This window comes from Durotheca rogersii (assembly GCF_024521655.1).
Source record: "Durotheca rogersii strain YMJ 92031201 chromosome Unknown GGS23scaffold_7, whole genome shotgun sequence".
NCBI lineage: Eukaryota > Fungi > Ascomycota > Sordariomycetes > Xylariales > Xylariaceae > Durotheca > Durotheca rogersii.
In genome coordinates, this window is record NW_026251238.1 from 1,723,526 (window position 1) to 1,740,523 (window position 16,998).

The window sequence follows — 16,998 nt, forward strand, 5'->3', positions numbered from 1 at the left end:
CAACCTGCGGAACAAGCCGGATGCCGGGGTTCGCGCCGGGAGCTCTCGCGTCCTTAGGCTAACGTAACGACTATAACGACAATTGTAAATACGTTCGTCTCGATCTAGGGGCTGGCCAACGCCGCCGGACGAAATCGGAAGAAGCTTTCCGAGGGTACCGAGTGTCGCGCTGCCGCTCCGGCGTCTTCCTTACGTCAACGGTCTTGCAAATCTCGCGAGGGGGAAATTGTGCCGGCACTGAATTCTTTTAGATGCGGGTACCGAGGCTTCGAGAACAGGAGGAGAAGGCGCGAGGGAAAAGTGCGAGGCGAGCCTGTTGTGGAGGAAGAGGTGTACCCAGATTTGCCGCGCGTCCTTCTCGCCAAGTAAACTCACAAAGATTGAGGATAGTTCCATCTCGTGGTCGCTCGATAGTTCGTACGGTGGCATCCTTGCTCGCTTCTCCCAACGAAAATGTAACCAGGGCAGTTCAGGGGCCGTACTTGAGGAGACTGCTCAGAATGATATCATCGCCTCGGGCTGCCCTCCCGCATCCACGGAGGAACCCCCCATGCTAGTATGCTGTGCGGCGTACGAGACACTTCGTCCATAAATGCGGCACAATGACAAACATTGAAAGCTCAAGGCCGCATCGGTGATGCCGTATTGTGACTGTGGTCGGACGAGGTGTATGTCTCCGTACACGACCCCTTTCTCGCTAGCGGCTACCCCTTTAAGAAGGGGAAGAACATGTGAAGGTCGGTATGCAAAGAGACGTGGATGGGGAGGAACGGTATGATCCCCCGCTTGGAGAGTTGAGATACGTCGAGTCGGTGAATACCGGTAGCGATACCAGGTTGATCAATCTATGCAGGGTTGTCGGCAAGAGTCCCTCGCCGTGAGCCCTGCAAACCCTCCCTATACCATCAGGCACGTGCGGATCGATGCAGGCCTTCCAATGCTAGCAGGCCATCTCAAGTCCCAATCAAATCTCGAGCAGCCAGTTGTGATCGGCTGACTAGGCCGTTTGATAGTCATCACCATGGCTCTTTTCGAAGATGGCGGCATGTTTTCTCCCACTCGAGTTAGAAACAGGCTAATGTCGTTAAATCTGCGTTTTCATGCAAAATGGGTTGCGCGCGTTTCGATTTCTGCTGGGTAACCATGGTATAACCGCAGGTGTGTGTGCATGTTTCTGGATATATCTCGCTGAGATCGGGGGAAAAGGGGGACGGGGCAGCCAACACGGCAGCCCGAATTTTCCGCTTTCGGTAACGTCTCCTAGGGAAGCTGTCTACACTTAGGAGTGGGATATCGAAGGCGCACAGTTCACCATCACTGGCGCAATAACGGCCAGCAAGTTTCTCGGCATATTGACGGGCGCGTAACATTGTGATCGGCCTTCCTGCCACAGCTAGTGCCACAGTAGTAGTTGTGCGGGGGCCGTGAACCCCTTGGCCAGCAACCCGTGCCTTTGGGTTGCCATGCACGGTGTCGGATCCACAGACACCCTGTCCATAGTTAGGACCCTTGGGCGGCAGTTTTGGGAATGAAACACCGCTGGTCCTGGTCAAAACCATCCGGTTGGTGACCATCTCTACCGCGTGGTATCCATGGTGCCAAGACCCTGAGCCTGGGTGTTAATGACAGAGCAGATGAAGTAGGAAGGTGTTCATCGCTATTGCGGTCCCTGAGCCAGTGACGACAGCAGAGGGGGGGAATCAACTCACCAGGGTGGAGGACCTCAGAACCAATATCGTTGAGATGAAGGGAGGCACTTAGGGGGTGTGATGGGGACGACGCTGTCGACGGGCAGAGTATATATCTGCCCTCATCGACCTGTTCCATCAACACTTTTTCTTGTCCTCCTCATCCCAAGCCAGCAAACAGCCTACGGTGTCTCTCGCTCAGTCGCTCTCTAATATTCCAACTTAGTCATTCCTTGATATCTCTGAGCTCTTCAGCCTCCAACACCTACTCAACAACGCCCTCTTCACCCACAACACAACCATCATCATGCGTTTCACCAACTTCGCTGTCGCTGCCCTCTCCTTGGGCTCTGCCGTCGCCGTGCCGACTGCCAGCCAACCCCACGCTCGCCAGCTTCAACTCCTCGGCACCGTCAGCGCCACCGTCGGTACCGTCAAGAACACGGTCGATGGTGAACTGGCCCTCATCGGTAAGTCTTACGGGTTACATCATCGTCGCCGATAGCTAACAGTTGATGCAGCCGACCTGCTGGTGGATGTCCGCGCCAACGTCACCTTGGTTCCCCAGCTTGAGCAGGCTCTCCTGACCATCGCTGGCGACCTCACCGGCATCGTCGGCGCCGTCCTCCCGCTCGTCACCGAGGGCGTCCCGAACCTGGTTGAGGAGGAACTCAAGAGTATTCCCGAGGTGCTGAGGGGTGTTCTGGCCATCGCCAACGGTATCGAGTCCACGGCGCAGCAGATCGTGAACAGCGTGGGTCGTGGTACGTGCTAGGTGCTCCGAGGCCGCCTTTTGCAGCAATACTAACAGCGGATACCAGATGTCCTCCAGGCCGTCAAGCCCGAGCTCCAGCTCGTCCTCGCTACCATCGAGCCCATCGCCAAGCCGATCGTCACTTTCGCCCTAGGCGCCGTTGGCACCACCGTCGGCCCCGTCGCTCAGGAGGTCACTGGCTTGGTTGGTGACGTCCAGAAGATTGTCGGCGGCATCCTCGCACCCGTCGGTGGCATCCTCCGCGCTATCCTATAAGTGTACCGACTGTGAAGCTTCTGGCCGCGCGCAGGTGTGTTGGTGATTTGCGATGTTTGAAAGGAGTGCTTGGATAGGGAACAGTACATGCTCATGACTGGATGCTTGGATACCTCATAGCATTTGTATTTACCGCGCGGAGGCCTAATCTTGCAATTTAACGACGGTTTTTCGTGCAGCTTCATGTGGCTAGACATCTTTTTCGTGTGAGCTAGTTGATCGTGTAAGTATCGGGTCCGTATTCCCTCATAGTTTGAGGGATCCTCTGCAATTAGATGTCGTAGGTGAAGTCATAGTAACCCGGCGATTCGCAATTTTTGGTTCACCTGGCGGTAAAGAGCCTACGAAAACGAATGTGTATGGTACGTGATGGGGATGGAGAGAAGAAGAAAGGACATCGACCAGCTTGTTGCGTATTTTATCGATTTGCGCTCCAGTAAATTTGTTTTTTTATTGTTCGCGCTGGTTTTGTCGAGTACATGAGTATGCGCAAAGGTGTGTATGTACACGCAAGTACTCCAGCTTGCGCTGCTGGTGCAGGTATTTTATCTGGACCGCCCCCTCCATCGAACACTGCTCCCGTTTCTCAACGTTGCCGTCCCGTTCCTCGACATCGCCGTCCTAGGTAGCATCCATCCGTTCATCTATTCATCCGCCATCTCGTCATATACGCCGCGTAATATGTCGTCCGTACTCGGTTTCGCCCGCCGGAGTTGGTATATACTGAACCCGCCAGCCGCTGCCAAGTCGTCCTCGCCGCTCCAATTCGGGATTCTGGGCGCCGCAGACATCGCGTGAGTCTAACATGTCTCCTAGCCCCATGTCTAGGAGCCAGGTTTTGCAGTCGTCTAACCATCGTCGCTTAGACCGAGCGCTCTTATCGAGCAAGCCAAGTCGCATGCGGATGTCGTGGTTCGGATCGTGGCCGCTCGCGATCCTAACAAAGCTAAGGCCTATGCGCGGAAGCATGGCATCCCGGACGTGGCGGAAACGTACCAGGGTAAGCAGGTTGCGACATTCGCCATATCTTTACGCGGCCGATTGATGTCTGTGGTCGTCTAAAGGTGTACTCGACAACCCGGAAATTGACTGCGTCTATATCCCTCTGCCTAACGGCCTACACTTCGAGTGGGCTCTCCGCGCGCTTAAAGCCGGGAAGCATGTGCTCCTAGAGAAGCCGTCGGTGAACAACACCGAAGAAGCCGAGGCCCTCTTCAGGAGTCCGCTTGTCGATGGCCCCAAGCCGCCCGTCCTTCTCGAGGCAGCGCACTACGTCTTCCACCCGGCCTGGTCCACTTTCATGTCATACGTGACCCCAGGCGAGGTCGCCAGCGCCAAAGCTGTCATGTGGGTTCCCCGCTTGATGTTTAGCGCCGACAACATTCGCTTCCGGTACGATCTCGGTGGCGGCGCGCTCATGGATCTCGGCGCATATACGGCAAGCGCCCTAACCCGCGTGTTCGGTGCTGTGGCGGAGGCGTGCGAGGAATGCACTACTCAGGCTGCGTCCTACGACTCTCGCTGCGATCAGCGATATAAGGCGCGGTATCGGTTCCCCGGTGGCGGTCGCGGCGAGATGGAAGGGGATCTCAAGGCGCCGCTCGACCGGCTGTCACCTGATCTCTACGTGACACTGCGTCCCGTTGTGCTATCTGACACGGACGCCGGAATTGACGTGCCCGAAGGCCACGAGGTCGTGCGGACACGCAAGATCAAGTTCGCGAATTTTGTCATGCCGTCAATTCTACATTCGATCCGAATCGACGACGAATTCTCTTTGCGTAACATCGAGGGCAAGGCCGAAGTTAAGCGCTGGACGAGTAGCAAGACGGTCAAGACATACTCATTTCGCGAGGCCGGCACCGATCAGCCCGGCGAGCCTCACTGGTTGACATATCGATACCAACTGGAGCAGTTTGTCAACAAAGTTCGTGGACGCGAGGTGCCACAGTGGGTTAGCGGCGCTGACTCGATTAATACCATGAGGATGATCGACATGGCCTACGATGCTGCGAAGCTACCGCTTAGACCTACGAGTAAGTACTTGGAAACGCAGAAGAACACGTAACGGCTTCTAGGAGATCGTAGCAAAGATATTTCTTACTTGGTTTACTTTGTTCCTGAGGGTTGGTTAAATTGTCAAAACACCCAATCAGTATTACACTCGCTGCTTATGTTGATATACCCAATGCGGCTTGGCACAAAATCTCGTATTATATAGCACGTACTAATTGCTATATCGGCATGCTGAATTTTCGATAGTTATGATATCAGGCCCATGGGTGGAAATGGGCGGATTGAGCAGTGCAACGAGGACCATATACCTACGCCTGGATCTGAAAATATACGTACCTATATATGCCCTCACTCTTACTAGTATACTCGTTCTATATGTATGGGATTGCCTCGTTGGAACAAGCCATTATGCTGTTGAACGGCTGTGGCATCATGTTTTTAGTAGAGACAGCCTACGCGAACCAGACAAACGAAATAAAACATTGCGGAAAGGTACGTAAATCAAACAAAATGTACATGCCCTCAAAGTGAATCTCAGATGAAATTCGAGAATCGGGTTTATGCGTATATACATCGTATGCATTAAAGCGTACTTATGAAACTGGGTAAGTTCAACAGTGGATCTTTAGAGAAATTTATCATTTGCCTTAATTTGACTAACTTGGCGAGGCACGAGGTCGCGACAGACAGGGGTGAACAAGAAAAAGCCACCAGCCTAGGCTACAAGTCGACTCGACTGCCTACATGCAAAGATGGCGAACGAGTGCCTCCCGCAGACCGTCGGCTTCCTTACGGACGCCGCGCACTTGCTTTCCAAGACGGCGCCCGAGACCTCGGCGTATATGATGACGCGGCGCAACGCGCTCCTGCTCGCGCACGGCCTGGAGCTGTCGGACGCGCAGCGGCAGCACGCGTGCGGCGCCTGTGGCCACATCATGATACCTGGCCGGGGGAGCAAGCTCGAGATCATCGGGGCCAGCAAGGCTCGCGAGAGGAGGGGGCGGGGGAGAGGGAAGGGAAAGAAGGGGGGGAGGCAGGAAAAGGAGGGAAGCATGCAGAAAGGCTCGACTGCTGGTGCTGAACAGAGCGCGCCGACAGTTGGGTGCCGAAAACGGGTTACCTGCGGCATGTGCGGCTGCTACACGGACATCTTAGTCCCTCGGCCACCACGCATAGCGAGGCATCGCGCGACAGCCCCGTCAAAGTCTGCGAGCACTGCCACTTCCACTGTCGCCGCTACCCTTCCTAAGGCCGCTATCCGCCCCCCGGTTGAGTCTGCGAAACTATCCGCCAACGCCAGCAGCAAGAAGAGAGCGAAGAGCAGGAAAGAAGGCCTCCAGGCCCTGCTTCAACAGGCCCAATCCTCTGCGCCCAGGCCCCAGAATGGGTTCGGTCTGAGCCTGAGAGACTTCATGCTGAAGTGAGTCGGGTTCCTTCTACTTACCTCTAGAGAAGCGGATGATGAGCATCGATTACCTAAGGGACTACCTAAGAGGGAGCCACTCGCGGGGACGTCGGGGGTCGCCAGTGGCGGCAAGCCTTTCCTAGTCCCTAAAGCGGCCCGGGGGCACGTTCTGGATCTTTCCAACAGGGGCTGGCACACGCTAGAGGTCCCCGGCCTATAACAGGTAGGGCGCTGTACTTAGCGGCTCGGTGCCGCCCTTCATGGCTGCGATAGCGGTGCCGATAAGTGTGATAATTATGTCATGCCTGCAAACCCCGCTACCTCGATTCATTGCCCCTCCAAATTTTTCGAATAAAGTGAGCTTCCGGATCACCTCCCTCATCACTCAACACACCTACTTGTCGAACAGATTGAAAAAAAGGAAAAATAAAATTCCACCGAGGAGATACGCCCAAAGCAATACAAAATGCCCGCGCCCGAGGAACCTGCAAATTCTGCTACCGCTTCGTCTAACGGCATTTTCCAGCCCATCGGCCAGGTAGCTAGCCAGCTCGCCCCGACCGCAAATGGCACGAACGGCGCGAACGCGAACGGAACGAACGGAACGAATGGTGCCGCACACACAACAGACCAGGGCGACGAAAAAGTCGTCGACGAGATCGAGTCGCTATGTATGAATTGCCATGAAAACGTACGAACACAAGCCTTTCCTGACTCGCCCCATCCCCCCACAAACCCTCATAGTAGCTAACGCTGGTCAGGGCACGACGCGCATGTTGCTCACTTCCATCCCCTACTTCCGCGAGGTCATCCTCATGTCCTTCTCCTGCGACAAATGTGGCTTCTCCAACTCCGAGATACAATCTGCCGGCACCATCCAGCCCCGGGGGTCGAGCTACCTGCTGCGGCTCACTGAGATGGCCGACTTCGAGCGCCAGGTGGTCAAGTCCGACACGGCCGTTGTCAAGTTCATCGAGCTCGACCTCGAGGTACCCGCCGGCCGCGGCCAGCTCACCAACGTCGAGGGCCTCCTCACTACCATACTCGACGACCTCGCACTGGGCCAGGACGCCCGCCGCGAGCAGGCCCCCCAGGTCTACTCCCGAATCGACGAGATCATCCAGAAGGGCCGCGCGATGCTCGCCGGCGAGGCCTTCCCCTTCCGCCTCTCCGTCGACGACCCGGCCGGCAACTCGTGGATCACGCCCAACATGCGCGACGGCATCGGCAAGTGGGAGAAGCACGAGTACGCGCGGACGCCGGAGCAGAACGAGGCCCTCGGGCTCGCCGCCAACGCCGGCGCCACGGATCCGGGCTCGGCCGGCGGCGGCGGCGCTCCTGGCGACGACGACGACGACGACATCATCCCCGACCAGGTGTACGAGTTCCCGGCGACGTGCCCGGGGTGCATGCACCCGTGCACGACCAAGATGAAGATGGTGGACATCCCGCACTTCAAGGCGGTCGTGCTCATGTCGACCGTGTGCGCGGACTGCGGGTACCGGTCCAACGACGTCAAGACGGGCGGCGCGGTGCCGGCGCAGGGGCGGCGCATCGCGCTGCGCGTCGAGTCGGCCGAGGACCTGGCGCGCGACATCCTCAAGAGCGAGAGCTGCGCGCTCGAGTGCCCCGAGCTCAGCCTGCAGGTCAACCCGGGCACGCTCGGCGGCCGCTTCACCACGGTCGAGGGCCTGCTCACCCAGGTGCGCGATGACCTGCACAGCCAGATCTTCCAGGCCGCCGGCGGCGGCGAGGGCGGCGGCGACGACTCGCTCCCCGCCGAGGACCGCGCCCGCTGGTCCGCCTTCTTCGCCGACCTCGACGCCGCCATCCGCGGCGACAAGAAGTTCACCGTCGTCCTCACCGACCCCCTCGCCGCCAGCTACGTCCAGAAGGCCGTCGACCCCGACCAGGACGACCCCCAGATCACCGCCGAGGACTACGACCGCACCGACCAGGAGGAGGAGGACCTCGGCCTGCGCGACATGAAGGTCGAGGGCTACGCCGAGGCCGCCCCGAGCGGCGTCCCCGAGACGTGACGTGCTCGCCCCCTCCCGGGGTTCTCCTTTCTTTCCTGGTAAAATTTCTTTTTAAAGTTTTTAATATCTATGGGTTAACAGATACGTGTGATCGGGCATACTAGGTTTCGGTGGACCATGGCTGGGTACGATGTGTTGGTGATTTGTATTGTGGGAAAAGAAAGATACCTAACCTAGTTTTTGTCTTTTGGGGGGATGAGAGGAGTCGCATATAAAAGTCCAGTGGACAAGTAATCAGAGTTGGGAAATTCCCTCGTGCTGCAGTATTGGGATTCAGCATTGAGAGTCGTGATCTGTCAGTATATACTGGTAACTATGGGTACATAGCCGCGGTGCTGACGAGCCGGCTACCTCTACCGCGTCTGCTACTCGTACATTTGCTACTAACTGCGCCGCAGCTTAGCTGAGTTTATGTGGTAGAAAGTCGAAAGGTGTCGAGTATGCTCCCGAGGAAAAGGTCACCGCACGTATGGCTGGATATTAATACCGGCCAGCCGTAAACGTGCCCGTATTTAAGACCCTTATGTTGTAACCCTAGTTGAGATTCGAATCGTCGATGTATAACTGATCCCACACCGAATCTATAACATCGTCGACGGCCATGCTTAGAATCTCCTCCTTCACATCGACCCATTCACTATCGGATTCAACATGGGCATTGATGATGCTCCAATCTATCGGACATGGGGGGACTGGTCGCTTGACAGGCCATGATGGACTCGGCTTTGGCATCTTTGGCCTGCTAGTCCCCGCACTCAAACCCGTACTAGCAGAGAAGTTATCGTTAGTCGTCGTGCCAGATGGGACCTCGTTACCTAGCACAGTAGGCGGTGCTTGCATAAAAAACATCGCTAGGTTCTTCTTGAGGTAGGAAAATTCCCTGCGCTTCGACCAGGGGCATGTGTTATTTTGCGCAGACCGCGATCCCCTTTTAACCAGCCCGTAGCCGGAATTGTGGTGGTTGATGAATTCGTATACGATGCCGCCAGAAAACACGTCAACCATTGGCGGCGAGTAAATTGCGCGGGTCTCGTGGAAGAGGCGCCTTAGGCCAAGGTACGCTCCGTATCCAGATATGAAGACGGGGACGGGCGAGCCAGAAAACATCTTAATCTGGATTCGATATCAGCATGTTCTAATCGGATGCTGGATTGGCGTAATTCAGCGCCATGGCATTACGAAAGCCGGCGAAACATAGGATGATCGCGCCCGCAGACGAGGAGGGGTAAGAAGGGGGTTTACGGACCAGGCGATTATACCCAGAATCCCACAGGTTCGATTTTCCGGCCCATGAGAAGTTATTGAACTACGTAGATGTCAGCTATGCAGGTAGTAGACTATCATGCCTCCCGAGCGATAGCCTGTCGGGGTATGAGTAGGCGGGGGTCATGTCTCTAGCGCGCACGTACTGCAAAGAAATCAGCAGCTTCGTCGCTGCTCCCGGCGCAGAAGTAGTCATACTGCACTTTCAACAGAGACAAGGCGTCAGAGCAGCTTATGCCGACGGGTGTGGCTCCTCTTTGAAGCCTCTGGCCCCACTCTCCAGCGCCCATCGCTGAGGACGTTCTGAGTGTGAGATACCGCTTGACGTCGCGTACAATGGCACGGATGACTGGGGCAGCATTCACGCAGCTAAAGTCGCCGATGGCCCCATGGGCAACGCTGAGGCCAAGCGTGTTCGGGTAGTGGGCTATACTGTCAACGGCTCGGAGATACCTCTCGAGGAGATCGGCTGTGTAGGGTTTGAAGAGCGCCGCTCGGTTGGCGCCACAGTCTGGGCTGGAGAGATTCTGGGTACACACCCGTGAGCAGAAGAATCTCAGGGCACACGATACGGTGGGAATTCCCAGTAAGCGCGCGTGTGCTGGGAATTCTGGATAATAGCATGGCCTACAGCAAATACGTAAATTCCTGCTTCCGCTAGCATGGTCATGGCGGCGTCATGGTTCTTGGACGAGTCGATGTACGCTAATTCCAATGATGAGCGTTGCCAACATTGCAGCGGCACAGGACAGCGGAATGGACAGGCTACTTACGGACGAATATGGTGTTAAGCCCGAGTTCCTTAAATAGAGGAATACTCTTCCGGAGGTCCTCGAGAGAATCGTCGGCTAAGGGGTCCGCAGGCATCTCCATTCCCATGTCTCCATGCTCCGCGGGGTCGACGTACTTCTGGTACAGAACCCCATTCACTAGGAACTGAATTATCGTCAGCCTCTGGCCTGGTTGCGATGCGTAGGTGCAGACACAGAGGCGACCTACCCGCTCGTTGCCTCTCCAGAAGTATCGGCCCCCAACCGTGATGGGAGCGACCAGGGCCATGATTGCGGCCGTCTGCTCGAGCTGCCTACCGAGTCGGAGTCTCGGCTATGGAATGGCCTCACACGGCTGCACCCGCTGTAGATATTCGGTTACTAACTTGATGCGGAGAGGGGGGTAGGAAATGGCAAGAGAAAGCATAGGCGGCATTGAAGAGTCGGGCCGGGTTCTCTAGATACCTAGGTATAGGAAAGCGAGGCAAGTAGGTGCATATAGTTGCAGCTAGGAGGGGTCGTTGATAGGAACGGCAGACTAACTGAGGTCCGGCGATGTTGATGTAGGTTCGCAGGAGAGGCGGAATTCCACACGACTGCCTGGCTGGTCCGTATGGGGGGGGAGTGTGAAGTAGGTAGATACCTCCAGTTCTGCCTCCTCACCTAAGCCAACAGGTACGATAGACACCTACCTACCTCCTATAGGTACCTAAGGTATGTGACTGTTGTACCTCGTCCGAGAGGTATGTGACGATACAGCTTGGCACCTGATGAGGCATCTAAGCCACGGCGTCCTAGCATATGAGCCCTGAATCCGACCGCCAGGCACCTAGCCTCAGGTAGTACCTAGGTACCTGTTAGAAGGAGCTCATCACGGGGGTAGGTACATAATTCTATGGCATCAGGTACCTAGGTACCTATAAAATAAGGCCCGAATTATTCTGCTTCGTAGAATAATTCGGGCTTATTTTTAACGTAAACGCTAAAAATAATAACCTATCCGGAGGATAAAGAGATATAGAAAGTATACTTAGTTTATTTAATACCGATTTTTAGAGCTACGAACTTTATTTATTATAGAAAACCTAGAAAACGTAAGAAATTATATATAGAAAACTTATAGTTCATACGAAACTATCTTTTATAAATTCGAAACTAGTTTAAATTTTTACGTTAACGTATATTATATTAAGTAAAGCGTATATTATTTACGATAAAAAACGTATATAGTAAAACGAATTTAAGAAGAATAAAACATAAAAGAAATCTAGTATAGAAAAATTTTTTTAAAGTTAAAATTACGTAGGTACGTAATTTCTATATTAAAAAAGGACGCTATACCTAATAAAACTACGAAACCCTTAAACTTATATCTTTATTACTTCTTTTTACGTTTCTTTTCTACTTTTTTCTACGTACCTACATTTTTTTCTCGTAATATACGTAGGATTTCTCGTAATAATTCGTTACTAAAAAGAGCGTTAATATCTAATCCTTATTACTTTATAACCCGCTTTTCCGTCTTCCGGACTACCTTTCTAGTTTTCTTATAAACTTTATTAAAAGCTTACTTTAAATTAGAATTTCTACGCTAGCGTACTTTATTACGTATTAACGTACCTTTTTATTAATTTTTTTAAAATCGAAAGCTTTTTTTAATTCCATAAATTTAGCGAGCTCTAGCTCGGTTTCCTAGGATACCTTAACGTAAGCGTAATAGCTCTTATAATAATAATAGTAGTAATTATCTTTTATATTTATTAATTATCGCGTATACGTAACTTTCCGCGTTTTTTACGTTATTTTATATACCGGTTTTTTTTACGTAAGCGTTCGCTTATAATCGATTAATTCGTTTAAAGTATACCTTATAAGGTAACGCTCTTTCCTCGTCGCCGTCGTCGTCGCTACCGTCGTCGTTACCGTCGTCGTTACCGTCGTCGTCGTCGTCGTCGCTATTAATAAGGAAGCGGATTCGGTTTATAGGTAGATTCTATATAATAAAATTAACGCCTACGTATATTATTACTTAATCGCGTACTTTTTTTTATACTATAAAGTTCGTAAAGCATAACTTACTTTATAAGGTATACTAAGGAGGGAAAGGTCGCTACCGCCGCCGGCGGCCGCTAGGCCGTTAGTACTACCTATCGTAGTACTAGTATTAACTACGCGGCGGGCGTCGCTAACCGATAGTTAATCGAAGCCTAAGTTAGTAAGCTCGGTAATCGAAATCCTAAATACTACTTTAATTAATTAAATCTATCGCGCGCGTATTAAATTTCTTACTTTTTTTAACTACTTTAATCTTATTTCATTAAATAAAAAACTACGAAATATCGTTAGCGTTCGTTTTAAGCTTAATTAGCTATATACGAAGGTTTAAACTTACGTAATTATAGGAGGGATAGGAGGCGTAAGGAAAAAGGAAAGGAAATAGTAAAAGTAATTAATAATAGGAAATAAGTTATTTTATTTCGTAAATAAGGAAGCGTTATAAGAAGTCGCGATTAAAGGAAGGTACGGCGCTAGTTATTAAGGAAGTCGCGATATCTTTATACGTTAAAAAAGAGCGGCGTATTTTAGGAGACGCTCCGTAATTAAAGTAAGAAAAACGTACTCCTATATAGAAAGTGATATATTTACGTTATTTTTATACCCGTATTCTTTATTTTTATACGGTTTAACTATATAGAGATTAATTAAAGTATTATAAACTATACTCGCTCGATAGAATTAACGTATATACGCTACTTTTATTCGTTATTTATAACGCTAGAGTACGTTATTTATAAGGGTATCGTAGTAAGTATAGAGGTTAAGTAAATAACTATATACGTAAACGAAGATCTTTATCTTTTAGTTTAGCTTTTATACCTACGAAATATATATTAGCTTAAATATTAACGAACGTAAAAAGAAATTTACTATTTATTAGCTCCTTATATACCGTATTCCTATGAAACGGCTCGTCGAATATTAGGCCTTATAACAAGATAACCTTAAAGTAGGCGACGTAATTTAACCCTAACGCGAATTCCTTCTTTATAATTCTAACGATAGCGTAAAGAATAATAATACCTTACGCTTTATAAACGGTTATTACGTATAAGATAATTAAGGGGAATTATTTTCGTATATAGGAGATACTTTTATAATCGAACTCCTAGCGCTCGCGTAATATTAGTACTACCTTTTTCCCTCGAGAATCGCGTAGCTTATTTCCTTAAGTATCTTTAAACCCGGGCCCGTCGTAATCGTCGAAAGCTATTATAACTATTATTAGCGGCTCGCGTTTAGGATTAGCGCCTTACGTTTAACTTATATCGTAAATAAAGCCTTAGGAGTTATTTATAAGCCGTATTTCGGAAGAGATATTACGTAATAATATTACTCGAGCGCTTATATAAAGTAATAGCTTAAAAGAGAGGTTACCGGCTAAGTCGTTAGGCGCGTTTAACGTTCCTCGGCCGTAATAAATAACGTACGTTTAAATAACTAACGAATTAAGCGTTACGAAATAATTAAAATTATACTAAAGTATTTCTTTACGCGTAGAGTATATACGTACCGTTTCTTTAAAGCCGAAACGATTTTATTTAGTTAGTACCGCGGGTATTCTCGTAAATAGGAGCTAGAACGACTCGGCGGAGACTTACGCTAAGCGTAATTCGTTTAGCGCTTTTCGAAAAGGCGCTTAGTCCTCGCTTACCTAGCGCTAAACTACCGATAGAAATACCGACTTAGAAAAAGCTTTATACGTATTATAACCGACGAATTCGTTTACCGAAAGATACGTCGAATTAAAAGTATAAATAGGCTTTAATAACATTAGGGGTAACTAAAAGAAGTCGCCGATTAAGATTATATTTACGCTATTAAAAACCTGCGAACTACGCGGAAATATCTATCATAAACGGCGGTTAATAAGCCTAAGTATTATAGTGGTGCGGTAAAACCATGCCCTCTTAATGCATTACGTAATACGCTACGATAGGCCTTATGCCTATATAGAGTAACTATAGCTCCCGTAAGTACGGGATATACTATACTTATTATCGAGTTTATTACCTAGCTAGATTGCTATCTTTATTATTTTTACATTAATTAAAGATTCGTTTTTATTATTAGATTCGTCGTTCTCCGATTAGTATATTTATTTTAGTTATAGGCGCTTAAGTTACTCCGTCGTACCGCTATAGCCGAATAAGTAACTTTTGCGTTTTATTTCTTTTCTTTCTTTACCTCTTATGCCTTCGGGCTAGCGATTATTATATCTTTACGACTAAGGGGCATAGCTAAGATACGATAACTATATTAGATTCCTTACCTTTCGATTAATATAGCGATATTAGTTTTACTTATCTTAAACTATCGTACGTATTATAATCTTCGATAGAGTATACTTTTAAGTAAACTTATCTAGGTCTTTAATATCGCGTACGCTTTGCTCCTTTTTAATAGCGACTACCTTATAACTTTTTCGACCCCTTAACCTTTAGTTTACGGAGTTTTTATTACGCTATTAGGATTTAAAGGATACCGATCGCCGTCGGCGCCGTTATTTAACCTACGAAGTAACCTACGTTTTACGTTAAATAAAGTATCCCGCCTTATGGTTATTTATCTACTATAGGAAGGTACGTATAAGCCCGGGAACTTTTATAACGATATTATTATTATTAAGATAATACCTAGCCTTTAATACTTATAACGTTATTAAGCTATCGATATTACGATATAATACGACGATTAAACCGCGTTTATACCGATTAGGACATCCTTCGTATCGTTATTTACCTACCTATACGAAGGAATCCGTAAGCCTAGGAAACTATCGTCGTAATGCTACCGCTACTAGGGATAATACTTAGCCCTCGATATTAACCGCTTCCTCGAACTACTAGTAGTATAGTATATCTTACGCGAATAAATAACGCTTTTAACGATTAAAGCAGCCCCCTTATAGTTACCTACCTACTATATAAAGGACGTACGAACGCTTTAATATAAATTACGATAACCTATACGACCCGCTACTTCTTTATTAATACTAAGGACGGATAAAGGCTAATAACGATTATGCCTTAGCCGACCTTACGATAGCTTCTTTTTTCCTCTAAACTTATTAATCGATATAAATTAAATATATAAATATTAATAACTTATTATGCTAAAGGCATTTTAGAATACCTAAGCGTAGCGATTCGACGATATAATATACGATATAATATAGATATTTATATTAATAATATAAATAGGAATTAATAAATTAATAATTATTAGTAACTAATAGTTTTAAAAAGAACTAGGAATTAATATTAATAAGACTACGTAGATATAAAGGATTAAGGAAACGGAACTAAAGTCGAGCTAATAAGTATACCTATATATAGGTTAGCTTTATATTACTAATTAATAACTAATATAGCGAGAAGTATTAATATAGGCGTAAAACGGCGTTTAGCGATAATACCGTTAATATTATTAAATAGCTCCCGTTAGATCGAGACCGGCTTATAACTATAACCGGTATCGTATCTAGCGCGATTCTTTACTCGGGATTTATCCCCTATACGTATTACCTTAACGAAGGTTATACGTTAAGAGTTTTAGACCTTAATAGGAGGGATTATCGTCGATTTATTTATAATAATTAAATTATTAATCTAAGGAATACGTATCGTACTTTAATTAGGCGTTAGCCGATTAAATAAGCTCGTATAATACCCGGATCCTATCGATCGAAATAATATAATAAATAGTAATATATTTATACTAAAGGAAAAGTATTAGAATATAGATAATAGTTATTATACCTTTACCCTTATATTAGATAATAAGATCCTTATTATTCCCCTTTTTACTTTATACCTCGTATCGTTAGATTAAACGGAATCTATAGCTAGGAAACGAAATAAATCGTCGTTAAGACCCGAAGTAATAAAGACTAAATTATTAGTAAAGACCTTAAGAGTCGATACTAGTTCTCCGTTCCTATATCCGCCCGAAGAGAAGGAGAACGACGATAAAACTCCTACTTAGCTATCCCTTAACCGCGGCTTTATACTTATCCCGCTAATCCTTATAGTATTATTTTAAAATAATAATAACGGGGCCTTTAGTAGCTAGAATATGCCGGTAGCTACCCCGATTATCGTAATACTAGCTATTAGATTTCCTAACCTTACCGATTACCTTAGGCTTAAGTTTAATAAATATAATATAACCTAATAACTAAAGAGGGTAGATCGATTATTTAACCGTTACCGTATAAGTAACGACGATAAGATTAAGGAGATCGGCGAATAAATTACGACTAAGACTATTAGGAAGCGTATTAATAACGTTACGAAGGATTAAACGATCTAAAGAGTTATCGTTATAGCCTTAAAGTACCGTTTTAAGATTACCGATAAACTAGGTTAAGCTAACGTTAAACGTAAATTCGTATAGCTAGAACGAAGTAACGTAATTAGCGATCCTAAGGCGATCTTTACGTATCTTATAAACTATAAACGCCTTTCTAAGCTCGTAAACGATAACGGAAAGCTTCCTTAGAAAGTAAGATACCTAACCGATAAACTCCGGGTATTCCTAATTATAAAGTTCTATAAAACGGAAGACTATAACTATAATAAGATCGGAAATGTCGACTACCGGATTCTTTATACCTAGCTTTATAAGTAAGCGGAACGTCGTATAGTAGTATAAATTACCGATAAGGCCTAAGCCGAAGAACGACGATAATAAAAAACGGTAACTTTCGAAGAACCCGAGAAGCCTA

The 16,998-nt window shown here is 48.0% G+C and overlaps 6 protein-coding genes across 6 annotated transcripts; 4 read left to right on the top strand and 2 right to left on the bottom strand.

Moving 5' to 3' along the window:
- Positions 1-746: 746 nt before the first annotated feature.
- GGS23DRAFT_500947 (uncharacterized protein) lies at positions 747-2,002 on the bottom strand. Its single transcript, XM_051514471.1, has 2 exons — positions 1,710-2,002; positions 747-1,606 (listed from the first exon to the last, which is right to left on the bottom strand). The coding sequence occupies exons 1-2, from the start codon at positions 1,825-1,827 to the stop codon at positions 1,065-1,067; spliced, it is 660 nt and encodes a 219-aa protein (XP_051373163.1). The 5' UTR covers positions 1,828-2,002; the 3' UTR covers positions 747-1,064.
- On the top strand, positions 1,786-2,969 carry GGS23DRAFT_500888 (uncharacterized protein). The gene is made up of 3 exons (XM_051514470.1): positions 1,786-2,158; positions 2,210-2,452; positions 2,510-2,969. The coding sequence occupies exons 1-3, from the start codon at positions 1,996-1,998 to the stop codon at positions 2,716-2,718; spliced, it is 615 nt and encodes a 204-aa protein (XP_051373164.1). The 5' UTR covers positions 1,786-1,995; the 3' UTR covers positions 2,719-2,969.
- Positions 2,970-3,399: 430 nt separating this feature from the next.
- GGS23DRAFT_620277 (NAD(P)-binding protein) lies at positions 3,400-4,931 on the top strand (the record flags this gene model as incomplete). The annotated part of the gene is made up of 3 exons (XM_051521087.1): positions 3,400-3,512; positions 3,585-3,718; positions 3,783-4,931. The coding sequence occupies 3 exons, from the start codon at positions 3,400-3,402 to the stop codon at positions 4,784-4,786; spliced, it is 1,251 nt and encodes a 416-aa protein (XP_051373165.1). The 3' UTR covers positions 4,787-4,931.
- Positions 4,932-5,388: 457 nt separating this feature from the next.
- GGS23DRAFT_501505 (uncharacterized protein) lies at positions 5,389-6,279 on the top strand. Its single transcript, XM_051514473.1, has one exon. The coding sequence runs from the start codon at positions 5,487-5,489 to the stop codon at positions 6,156-6,158; it is 672 nt and encodes a 223-aa protein (XP_051373166.1). The 5' UTR covers positions 5,389-5,486; the 3' UTR covers positions 6,159-6,279.
- GGS23DRAFT_620279 (zinc finger protein zpr1) lies at positions 6,256-8,178 on the top strand (the record flags this gene model as incomplete). Its single annotated transcript, XM_051521088.1, has 2 exons — positions 6,256-6,830; positions 6,901-8,178. The coding sequence occupies exons 1-2, from the start codon at positions 6,606-6,608 to the stop codon at positions 8,176-8,178; spliced, it is 1,503 nt and encodes a 500-aa protein (XP_051373167.1). The 5' UTR covers positions 6,256-6,605.
- A 534-nt stretch (positions 8,179-8,712) lies between these two features.
- On the bottom strand, positions 8,713-10,500 carry GGS23DRAFT_596090 (glycolipid anchored surface protein; the record flags this gene model as incomplete). Its single annotated transcript, XM_051518428.1, has 6 exons — positions 8,713-9,291; positions 9,425-9,484; positions 9,588-9,968; positions 10,073-10,146; positions 10,215-10,377; positions 10,441-10,500. 6 exons carry the CDS (start codon positions 10,498-10,500, stop codon positions 8,713-8,715), a joined length of 1,317 nt encoding a protein of 438 aa, XP_051373168.1.
- Positions 10,501-16,998: the final 6,498 nt, after the last annotated feature.